Here is a 12,460-nt window from a genome sequence, read left to right on the forward strand (position 1 = left end):
CTTTCTCATAAATCTTAAGTTTTTACAGCTTTCATTCAATATAAAAATTTTATAAAAAACCAAACTGAATACAAATTAAAGGCTTTACAGTCAGATAATGGAGGTGAGTACGCTTCCAAAACTTTCTCTATATATCTTGCACAAGAAGGTATTCAACATCATTTTTTATGTTCATATATCCCCCAACAAAATGAAAGAGCTGAGAGGAAATATCGGCACTTAATAGAAATGAGTTTAGCTATGTTATCCACTGCTCAAATGCCAAAGATTTTTTGGGATGAAGCTGTTATTATAGCTACTTATTTGATAAATAGGTTACCCACTCTTATTTTGTCATGAAAATCACCTTTTGAGGTCTTATTACACAGAAACCTGATTATCAATCTCTCAAAATCTTTGGTAGCACATATTTTTCTCTTCTTATAGATCACATAAGTGTGTATTTCTTGGATACGCCCCCTAATTACAAAGGCTATAAATATCTATCACCCAATGGACGAATATATATGACTAGAAATGTTAAATTTGATGAATCTCAGTTTTTTTATTTTGATTTATTTCTCCCTAAATCTGCTATTAATGAGCTTGACTTAAGCAGGATGCAGATAGTTCTTTTTATTTTTCAAAGTACCTTGTTCCTACTATTGTTCCACATGTCACTTCAGCCACTTATCAAAATCCATGCACCTTAGGGTAGCGTTTGTTTTCGGAGACAGAACACAGAGACATGGACAACGAATGTTTAAAATGTGTTTAGAGATAGATACATGGACACGGAACACATTGTCTCTAAGACACTATTTTATATTTTTGTGTCCACTCTTTTACGAAGGACAATGATGGAGGATTTGAGAAAGGTGGACACATACTTTTTTATCAAAATTTTTTTCCTTTCTATGGATAGATATTTTTTATTATTTTACTATTATCTCTTCTTATTTTAGTTTTTTCTCTACATCGTAGTTCTTCTTTCTCTGCGTTCTTTTTTTTCAGATACTCTCTTTTTTCTTTTTTTTTTTATAGAATTTCTTACTTGACTGGATAATTAATTTATTCTTTTTTATCGTTTATTCTCTTCTCTATGGCATGTTGTATTAATAGAGAGTTAATTCACTTTTCTACTTTATGTTACTTTATTTATTCTTAATTTTGTTACTTTAATACCATTTTTATCTTATTGGTTCATAAATCAATTCTTTTTGTAATTTTCTGTACTCCTACATACTCTTATTTTTTATTAAATTAATTTGTACTTGATGTAAAAAATTTAGAATTACATGGCTATTTTAGTCATTTCACATAATATTTTAGTTTTGTCTATGTCTATCTAAACATAATACAGGACATTACATTAGTGTCTTGTCCATCGTATCCAAACACAATACACAAAAAATAATTTTTAGTGTCTCCGTTCTATTGTCTCTGTCTTAGTGTCATGTCCTGTTCTGTCTCCAAAAATAAACGCAGCCTAAATGAACAAGACACTCTACTTAGTTCACATACAATTAAAGGTGTTCCTTCTGTCACAACTAAGACTATCCAAGTTATCAATTAGAGGATGCTTTTGGTCTTAGCCACACTCCTACTCCAACACAGCCACAAGGCCCAATGCAACCCACTTCTGGCAAAGACATTGTTCTTCCACTTATAGAATCCTCTAACACTCAACCCTCTACAACATCAAACTATTTACAACCAATTACTCTTCACAATACTCATGCTATGATGACAAGGTCTAAAACAGGTTCGTCTAAACCAAAAGTATTTTTTTCTTCTATTTAGTTCAAAACTAGTGATGAACAACCTCCTAAAATAGCTCATGTTGCCCTCAGTAATCCTTGTTGAAAAGAGGCGATGATAGAAGAGTTTCAAGCTCTACAAAGAACTAATACTTGGTCTTTAGTGCCTAAGCCAGAAAATGCAAAAACTATAGGTTGTAAATGGATTTTTACCATTAAAAGACACCATAATGGATCCGTTCACAAGTATAAAGCTAGGTTAGTGGCTCAAGGCTTTCACCAAGAAGAAGGTTTTGACTTTGAGCAAGTTTTTAGTCCGATAATTAGACCTACAACAATTAGACTGATCTTAAGCTTAGCTCTTTTTCGAAATTGGGTGATAAGGCAATTTAATTTCAACAATGCCTTTTTGAACGGGGATTTACATCAAATAATCTACATGTCACATCCGATTGGCTTTGAAGAAAAGTTTGACACACATGTTTGTAGGTTGAATAAATCTCTCTACGGCTTGAAACAAGCTCTTAGAGAGTGGTTCATTAAGTTAAGCACCACTTTATACTTTTTTGGTTTCAATAATGCCAAGTCTGATAATTCTTTATTTATCAAGAAACATACCAATTCAATTATTTATATTTTTTGATATGTGGCTGATATTATAATTACTGACAATAATTCACATTGTGTGGCTGGCATGATTAAGAAATTGAACATTATTTTCTCATCAAAAGATTTAGGTGACTTAAGCTATTTTTTAGGGATTGAGATTCACAAAATTGAAATGAAACTTTGCATCTCTCACAAACTAAATATATTACAGATTTATTGTCAAAATTGGGGATGGCTCAAGCTAGCTCTATGCCAATCCCTATGATTTCTTCGTTACAATTGTTGTTGACAGGTTTAAAGGGTTTTAAAGATCCAAAACTTTATCGAATTGTTGTAGATTCTCTACAATATTTATGCATCACAAGACCAGATATTTCTTTTGCTGTGGCAAAAATTAGCCAATTTATGCATTCTCCCCTCTTAGCTCATTGGAAGGCAGCAAAGCGGGTGTTAAGATATTTGAGAGGCACACAACATCATGATTTAGTCCTGCACAGAAGTGATGATATGAGATTATATGGATTTGGAGACTCAGATTGGGTTGCTGATCTAGAAGATAGAGAGTCGGTGTCAGGGTATTGTGTGTATTTTGGGACTAACTTAATTTCTTAGATGTGCAGGAAACAACCAACTATAAGTCATTCCTATGCAGAAGCAGAATTTAGGAGGGTAGTAGCTTGTGAAGTTAAGGTACAATGGCTCAAGCATTTGTTAGAAGAACTGGATGTCAAGTTTCAAACTGCTTCAATGATATATTGTGACAACTTAAGCACTGTTTTGTTAATGGCAAATCATGTGTTACATGACAAGACTAAATATTTTCAGCTTGAAGTACAATTAATCAGGGACAAGATAAATAAAAAACAGTTACAGGTTATGCATATTCCAGGGACAGACCAAGTTGCTGATCTTCTTACTAAACCTTTGACAACTTCCACATTTGAAAGATTGAGGTTCAAACTGCGAGTTGTCCTAAGGCCAAGTTCAAGTTTGAGGAGGATGTTGAGATTAAGAATGATTAATTATGATAATTAGAGAACTAGTCTTGATTTTAAGAGGGCTATATAAGTAGAGAGGAAAAACTCTATTGAGAGGTTGACTCTTTATTTTACTGAAACTAAATTCAATATTTTCTATTCTTTAGTTTTTCAATTTCCCTTTTTTTTCTTTTTATTCTTCTGCAATTAAAGCTACTGTGGCAAAATTTCTTTCATTTTGATCCGATAAAATAAACTGTGTTAAACTGGGTTGATCAAATATAAAATTAGTATGGGTCGGGGCAAGTTGGGTGACGCAAAACATAACAAGAAGACGACATAAAAATAATGTCAAATAAAAGTGACAAATCTAAACCCAATAAAATATATCTTGAAGTCCGAATCCAAATAATCTGGGTCTTAAAAATACCTCTATGTATACTATTAACTGTTCTAGTTAAGTAAGTTTATAAACTAAATATCACATTCATCTTGGAGCGATATCTCAATTTAACAATATTGATTGTTTTTAAATAAATTGAATTAGCTAGGTAAAGAATCATATATGCACAAGTACAACACCCCATTGAGGAATTGCGTGCTATATGGGTAAGGTATAGATATATAATCATGTTTAATGCAATTAAAAATTCTATAGAATTATGTATTTTGTATCTTATAAAAAATATTTATTTATATTACATACAACTAAACAAGTTTGATTATTTTTTATTGAAATTTATTTATTCTACTATGACAGGTTTAATTATTTTTGTAGTTGATTATTTAATTGAAAAAATATATAAATCAATATGTATAAATACATACAAATGCATGATAACTAATTTAGTGATTAAATTTTAGTATACATAGAGCATTTTCCATAATCTTAATATTGATTATACATGGAGGGCATGACATTGCTATACATAGCGGTTTATGATCGGCGAAGAATATAGGAATGCTATTTTGATTTTTTTTTTAATTGTCTAAATCCACATTTATTTTAGTTTGTAAACTTTCACAATGTTTTGCAATGTCAAAAGCTAAAAAAATGAAAAATAAAAAATTGTATGCCTACCAAAAGTGTCCAAACACAGAACAGAAGTGTAATATTAATATCTAATCATGGTACGGTTTCTTCTTTTTCTTCTTTTGTCAAAACATGTTATGTTTGATTGAGTAATTTTTAGTGAGTTATCAATGTGATTTTGGTTGGTGAATTTAAATATTTTTTTAAAATAGATATTAAAATTAGTTTTGACTCAAGGTTGAAATCAATAGAAATTTCAGTGTACATCATGTGAATACATGTTACATGATGTGCATGGTGAATGGATGACAACCATGAATTACAAAGCTTAAATTATAGTCTGGAAAAGTTTTCAAGTATACTATACACGTGTTTCAAAAATTTTAAATGTACCGGTGTTTCAAGTATTTTAACCGTTGATTTTAATTAATATATATTATATATATTTTTTATAATTTAGATCAACAGTAACTAGAACACCGATATTTCAGGTATACTAGAAACTCTTCTTATATTTTTCATAATTGAGATCAAGTGATCAACGGTTAAAAATCACTAAAACACCAATATACTGGTACGCTTAAAAATTTTCGGTTAGTATGGTTTATAATTAAGTTCCTTCTAGATATATTTATACTGTGCTGTCAACAAATCATATAACCGAAAAAGCAACCATATAAAAACAGCTTATTTGATTCGAAATTTTTCAATACATCTGTCTATTTTTCTCCTCATAGATTGATTGATGAAATCCTAACCTTAACCTTACACAAAAAGATACAAATTATATGAATGATAAAAGTAAGAATCATAACAAAAATTTGAAGGATAACCCCTTTTTCCTTTAAGCAATATGTCCTGCCAAGGTAAGAATCTTGACATGCTTCTTCTGCCTCAGCTCATGAGGGACAGGTCCAAAAACTCTGGTCCCAATAGGCTGGCCTTGCTTGTCGACAAGCACCACAGCATTGTCGTCAAACTTGACCTCACTGCCGTCGCATCGCCCCCTTTGCATTGCCGCACGCACAACCACACCATATACTACTTTTCCTTTCTTCACTTTTCCATTAGGATGTGCTTCCTTCACGGATGCTACTATTGTGTCGCCTAATCTCGCTCCTTTCTTACCTTTCAGAGCCTGTATACACATGACCTTTTTAGCCCCAGAGTTGTCTGCGACCTTGAGAACGGTCCTCATTTGTATGAAGGTGCGCTGTTGCTGCAGCTGCAAGGAATTGGGATGCGTTTTTTGGTAAGCAAGGATGCATATCGAATACTATAGGACGGGTTAAGCCTGCTGCTCTAGCTAATTGTCCACCCTTTCTGAGTGCGATTTCTATGTTATGTATGGCCGTGCCTAAGGGCATATCGGTTGAAGTGGATTCTTCTTTCCTTGTTTGGTCTATGTTTTCATTTTTAGTGTCTTCAGTTCATGAATAAAAAGAAGAAAACAATAGAATCTTATTTTCTGATTTCATATCCTATTTTCACTTTTCTTTCGCAAAATTTTAAAAACAAAATACACTAAAAATGAAAATAAGAGATTGAAAAAAGAAATCAAACAGGCCCTTATTACTCATAATAACATGCATATCTTGTCACTAAACAAATTTAGTCACCAATCCATATCTGGTACTTTTGCAGTACAAGGAAAAATTACCATTACTATTTTGTTCTCTAGAAGCCAAGTTCATATATACTAACCTGAGAAAAGGAATTGCTGCATGTCATCTCATGTGATGTGGTAAATAAACCAGGGGAGTTGTTGCTTAATCCACCGAACAGAGAACGACTCACTAGTTTGGTTTTTATGCATGGAACAGAAAAGATGACGAGGTGAAAATAAATATATCATCATTGAATATATTCAGTCCATGCTTCAATTGCAAAAGGAAATCGATAGGGGATTATAGCAGTGGCATGGATGTGAGCTCAACATATATCAAGAAGAAGTTAGAAAGATTATTGCAAATATACAAAATGCAGTTGTTGAAGAAGAAAAGATTATTGCAAATATACAAAATTGGCAGGAGTTCATGTTTTAAGAAATAAAAATCATTATACAATATGAAACTATAAAGTGTCCATAATAACTGCACGCTTCCCTGATAAATTGCAAGCTTTTTTTTCCCCATAGAAGCATATTATCCTTCTCATGACTCACTTTTGGTTGGTTACCAAAGAAATGAACCAGTACGAATCAACTACAAGCCACTCCATTCATAAATCATAATGAAAACGACGTTCAATGACTAAATAATTTCATTAGTAAATGAAACACAGGTTCCATTCTTTCGAATGTGAAGGCCTACCGGATACCTCAGAGGCTAAATCCTCGTCAAGTATCTTTCACTATCTCAATGATATTCATCTCATGTATATAACCATAATAACCATATGTATACTACTAAACCTACCAAAATCCTGCAAATGGAGGTTACAATTAAGCTAAAATCAATTGCTAAGAAACGATAATGTTGAAACAAATGAAAACAGTTGTCATGAGCTCAGAGATTAGTCGAATAGTGATGAGCTACTAGCAGCAACCGATGTAAACCAACAAGAATAATGCATTAAGCCAAGAAAACTAATAGTTGAGCCAGCAGTATTTTGAAACACACAACATCATAACAGCAACAACTATATAAATTTGAAAGATCGTACTCTAACTCTAAAACCATAGAAGCCCTATGCCTAAGCATCAAGTTCAAGAATAATAGAATAGTATCCTGTGACTTGTCACAAGTTTCAAGATTCATAGCTAAAAGGCAGCATATATGAATTTGTCATTCCATTCCTTCTAATAAGCTAAACTGCATACCGTAAAATTAAGCAACTTGAAATGGAAACTAATACATAGTTGCAACTTAACAGTTGGGAAAAAATTCAATTTTTTCTGTGATACACGAAATTTCAGCGCTCTATCTCAGACATGAATGATGAATCTAAATAATAAAAACAATCATTTGAAGCTCATAGAACGAAACATAACATGATTAAGAAAATTCAAGCAAAAACGAAAGAAAAAGAAGAATCAAGTGAGTTACTGTAAACGAAACAGTTAACCTTACCACGAGAGCACCTGGAAGCGAAGCTTGCAGCCATCTTCGAAATTCTATTCTTCACAGTTGAATACTGAATACTTCACTGCAGAGAGTGTAGATCTCCGACGAAGAAAAGGGTTTAACGAAACCCTTCGTCAAAACGACGTCGTTTTATTTTATGATTTATTTACTATTTTTATTTTTTTTTGGGGTAAATGAAGGTGCTGAAGCCCAAAGAACAAAAGAAAAGGATTTATTTATTTACTATTTTAATTTTTGAGAATTAAAGATATAAATTGGTACATTACACACTGAAACGCTGCGTTTCAACTCTTAACTAAAACCGAGAAGCGGAGCTGCTGTTATCTTCTTTTATTTTTCTGCTTTCCTCATTTTGCATTAGGGTTTTCGGAGGGCACAACAAAATTTCAATCACAGGGTCATCGATTTTCCCGCCACAAGGTACGACATGCCTCACAAGATTCTTATCTGTTATTGAAAATTGTAGCATTGTTTGATTGTAGAAGAAAAAAAATTTTGATCGATGTTTGATTTTCGAAGCATGTATAAGAGAACTGCATGTCACTGAACGCCTGCGAAACTTTAGATTTTTTTTTTTTTGGTGTGCTTTTGTATTATCAGTTATGTTTATTTTGAAAACTGCAGTGTTGTTTTAGGTTTAGCTGCCTTTAATTTTCAATTTTGTATTTCTTTTAAATATTCTTTGGAGCTGAGAATATTAAAGAGAAAAAGTTTATCGTATATACATATAGAGAGTTTGGAAAATTTATGACATTTCTTAGTTTTTGAGGAAACTTTAAATTTTAATATATAATCACTGAATAAGAGTTTATGATATCATTGAGCTAGTGGACTGAAATTAGGGCGAGAAAATACAGAGTGTTGCGGTATTATTCCAATGGGTTCCTCCTTGGCCAGTATTAACCATTGGAAAGAAAGAGTTGTTACATTAACAACTACCTAGGCTTATTGAATAGTATAGTAAGTTATTCCTTTTGTGCGACAATTGGATAGTGTTACGAACTGCGAAGACAAGTAATTAATTGTTTATTTTTCCTCATATAAATCTTGTTTTTCAACTGGCTCCTATCAGTTTGGAACTAAATTAAAATTTAATATCCCTGTATTTAACTTTGAGTGGAGAGAGGTTCTCTTAAAGCTTGCTTTTGAGTTTAAGTTACATTTACTTATGGGAAATGCAAATTCGAATATCCTATTCTTGAGTTTCAGTATTATTATCAATCTTTTGTAGAAGCTGATGAATGAATTACTTTTTGTATTCATTCCTTTCCATATTTGATTATCTCTTTATAATAACGTAGAAGTCAAAGATACATGAACATATCCATTTCATCACTATTTCCTTTTGGAAATGTAGAATGTGCATTATCTTATTTTCGTGTTTTATTCAATTTCAAATTATATATACTTTATAGTAGAGTTAAAATAATATATTGATTTATTTATTTTAACATAAATAATAATTCGTATATGCTAATAAGCTATCATATTCATTGCGGTTTTGTCAGTTTGAGCACACGTGCGTTTACACAGACTGGATTGTGCCAATACGCTATCCTGTTCATTATATTTTACACTCCGAAATGGAAAATGTTTGACTTGAATTTAATGCGCTGCCTTTTTGCCAGGTTCATGCGATGGATATGTCAGATGCTGTCATTGTCAAATCTAGTAGGCTGAAATCTGTTGTATGGAATGATTTTGATAGGATAAAAAAAGGAGATACCTGTGTGGCTATCTGTAGGCATTGTAAAAAGAAATTGAGCGGGTCAAGTTCCAGTGGGACATCACATCTAAGGAACCATTTGATCAGGTGTCAGAGAAGATCTAATCATGGCGTAGCACAATTCATTACTTCAAGAGAGAAGAGAAAGGAAGGGACTCTTGCAATTGCAAATTTCAATTTGGGTCAAGATCAGAGCAGAGATGAAACCCTTAGCCTTGTGAATATTAAATTTGAGCAGACACAGTTGAAAGATGAATCTGTCAATGCTGGAACTAGTACCTTTGATCAAAGACGGAGTAGATTTGATCTTGCTCGCATGATCATCCTACATGGGTATCCATTGGATATGGTGGAGCATGTTGGTTTCCGAGTTTTTGTAAAGAATCTACAGCCGTTGTTTGAGCTTGTGACATTGAATAGGGTTGAGGCTGATTGTATTGAGATATATGAGAAAGAGAGAAAAAAGATGAATGAGATGTTAGACAAACTACCTGGGAAAATCAGCCTTAGCGTCGATGAGTGGACTGCTGGCGGGAATGCTGAGTATTTGTGTTTGACAGCGAATTACATTGATGAATCATGGCAGTTAAGAAAGAAGATATTAAATTTTATAAGGGTTGATCGTTTTCACACTGAAGACATGCTTTCAGAAGCTGTCATGACTTGTCTGATGGATTGGGATATTGACCGCAAGTTGTTCTCCTTGATACTGGATAGTTGTTCTACTTCTGATAACATTGCGATTAGAATCAGTGAGAGGCTTTCACAAAACAGGTTTCTTTACTGTAATGGGCAACTATTTGATATACGCTGTGTTATAAATGTTCTTAATATCATGGCTCAACATGCTTTGGGAGCTGTGAGTGAAATAGCGGAAAAGATTCGAGAAATTGTTCGCTATACTAAAAGTTCACAAACTGTGCAGGCAAAGTTTAATGACATGGCTAAAGAAGTTGGGATCCTGAGTCAAAAGTGCTTGTTTCTAGATAATCCCTTGCAATGGAATACGACTTATTCAATGCTTGAAGCTGCCTTAGAATTCAAGGATGTTTTCATTCTTCTGCAAGAAAATGACACATCCTACAGAATCTGTTTATCTGATGTAGAGTGGGAGAGGATCAGCACAGTTAATAGCTACTTGAAGCTTTTTGTTGATGTCATTGAAATTTTCACTAGGAGCAAGTTTCCAACAGCGAACATATATTTTCCTGAACTCTGTGATGTTAAGTTGAATTTGAATGAATGGTGCAAGAACTCGGATGAATATATCAGTTCTTTGGCATTGAGACTGAGAAGTAAGTTTGATGAATATTGGGAGAAATGTAGCTTAGGGTTGGCAGTAGCAGCCATGTTAGACCCTAGATTTAAGATGAAGTTGTTAGATTATTACTACCCACAAATCTATGGTAGCATGTCTCCCGGTCGCATCGAAGAGGTCTTTGAGGGTGTGAAGGCTCTATACGATGAACATTCAATAGGCTCCCCATTAGCTTCTCATGATCAAGGTTTGGCCTGGCAGGTTGGCAGTGGGACACTTTGCTTACCAAGTTCCACTAAGGACTCCCGGGATAGACTGATGGGGTTCGACAAATTTCTCCATGGTAATGTTGAATTCAACATATTAAATTGGTGGAAAGTTCACACTCCCCGGTATCCAGTCTTATCCATGTTGGCGCGAAACATACTGGGAATTCCAATGTCGAAGGTTGTGCCAGAATTGGCATATAACAACAGCGGAAGAGTCCTTGATCGTGATTGGAGCTCGCTTAATCCTGCTACAGTCCAGGCTTTGGTTTGTTCACAAGATTGGATACAAAGTGAACTGGAAAATTAGAATTGCTTTTCCCTGCATTCAAAAATGTACATGCCAAATCCCCACTTTAAGTATCCCCATTGTAAGTTAGATCTTCTAACTCCCCATTTTGATTCTCCTCATCCTATATCAGGTTTTTGTTTAGTCCGCAGCCGTATTCAACTTAAGCAAGTTGATTTTTATGATTTAGCTTACATTATTTTTGTTTACTATTTTAGCAATCTGTGCCTCTGGTTTATTGAAACCTCGTGTCCCTTTTAGAAGAAACTTAACCTATTTGCTTGCTAAGATAGGGCTATGTATGTCTACCCTTTCCAGATGGATTGAGGTGGGAGTTTTTTGCATTGGAGTATTTTTTTTTTCTTTGGTCGATGGATTAGACAACCTCAATCCTAGGTTACACACTCACACACCCACTCACACACTAACCTAGCCACTGCTAGGATTCGAACTTGTGTGGTTTTGGATTGAGGCAAATACTTTTGCCACTGAACCACATGCCTCAGCCACAAGCATTGGAGTATTGGACTGCCTTTTGTTGAATTTGTTTTTTTGTTTGGAAATGAGGGTTGAATTTAGGATCCGACAAAATTATCTGACGAGCTATCCAAAATAGATAGGTTTATCCAACTAACCCAATCTTTTATGGGCAGTTTATTTGTTTTCTGATCATAATTGTCTGTTAAATTTTTTTGTGATTATAAATTGTAGTGTATTCTATTCTAAATGTTCTGATATGGCACAGGCAACTATTCTATCTTTTCCTTTCTTTTAATTAAATGGTTGAATTATACTTAGAATTGTATATGCTAACAATTAAAGTGAAAAAAGGAAAAAGTCTTGTACTCTCAAAATAAATTTAGGACTTGTATCATATTTACAAGATCTCATTTCTAAAAGGTTATAGCAATTAACATAGTCACTTATAGATTGGGGAATTCGAATATAGGAATCAAATAGGCACAACTGCATGAGGTTCTCCCTTGCTTGGAAATAGCGATCATAATTAAAAACGGTACACTCCTTTTGTGCGAGGAAAATCAAATCAATTCTTCATGTATAGTAATCAAATTGGTGCTACTTACACTAGTATAATTTTGAAGAAAGATTGATCAAATTTGTTCAAAGTTTGAGTAAATGGTTAAGAAGTTTGAACATGCATGGTGGTTTTGGATGTGAATGCAAGAAGTTGAAATTTGAAATTTAGGTTTGTTTGAGTGTTTGCCTGTTCGGTCATCTCTTTTGTATCTCGGTAGAGGTTTTGCTTTAGATGGAGTTATTACCTATTTGTATTTTTGACATATTTCATAGTAAAATATTTGTTGGTCGTCTTTGTGCGTGGACGGAGGCTTTAATCCGACCATGCTAATTCCTCGTGTCAAATTTTGTTTATTTTGCCTCCGCTCTCTCACTACTATGCTTAACTTTTTAACAAGTGGCATCCGAGTTCAATGTTGAGTTTTGGGACAAATTTGTT

At 33.5% G+C, this 12,460-nt stretch overlaps 2 protein-coding genes across 2 annotated transcripts; one reads left to right on the plus strand and one right to left on the minus strand.

Moving 5' to 3' along the window:
• Window positions 1–5,049: 5,049 nt before the first annotated feature.
• Window positions 5,050–7,588, minus strand: LOC107477691 (50S ribosomal protein HLP, mitochondrial). The gene is made up of 3 exons (XM_016097748.3): window positions 7,430–7,588; window positions 6,063–6,154; window positions 5,050–5,583 (listed from the first exon to the last, which is right to left on the minus strand). The coding sequence occupies exons 1-3, from the start codon at window positions 7,461–7,463 to the stop codon at window positions 5,203–5,205; spliced, it is 507 nt and encodes a 168-aa protein (XP_015953234.1). The 5' UTR covers window positions 7,464–7,588; the 3' UTR covers window positions 5,050–5,202.
• A 155-nt stretch (window positions 7,589–7,743) lies between these two features.
• Window positions 7,744–10,771, plus strand: LOC127743952 (zinc finger BED domain-containing protein RICESLEEPER 2; the record flags this gene model as incomplete). Its single annotated transcript, XM_052256206.1, is given in 2 exon segments — window positions 7,744–7,864; window positions 9,073–10,771. A coding segment is annotated over 1 exon segment (1,690 nt), but the record flags the coding sequence as incomplete, so codon positions are not given.
• Between the last annotated feature and the right edge of the window lie 1,689 nt (window positions 10,772–12,460).

Source organism: Arachis duranensis, unplaced genomic scaffold, assembly GCF_000817695.3.
Source record: "Arachis duranensis cultivar V14167 unplaced genomic scaffold, aradu.V14167.gnm2.J7QH unplaced_Scaffold_165934, whole genome shotgun sequence".
In the NCBI taxonomy this organism is placed as follows: domain Eukaryota; kingdom Viridiplantae; phylum Streptophyta; class Magnoliopsida; order Fabales; family Fabaceae; genus Arachis; species Arachis duranensis.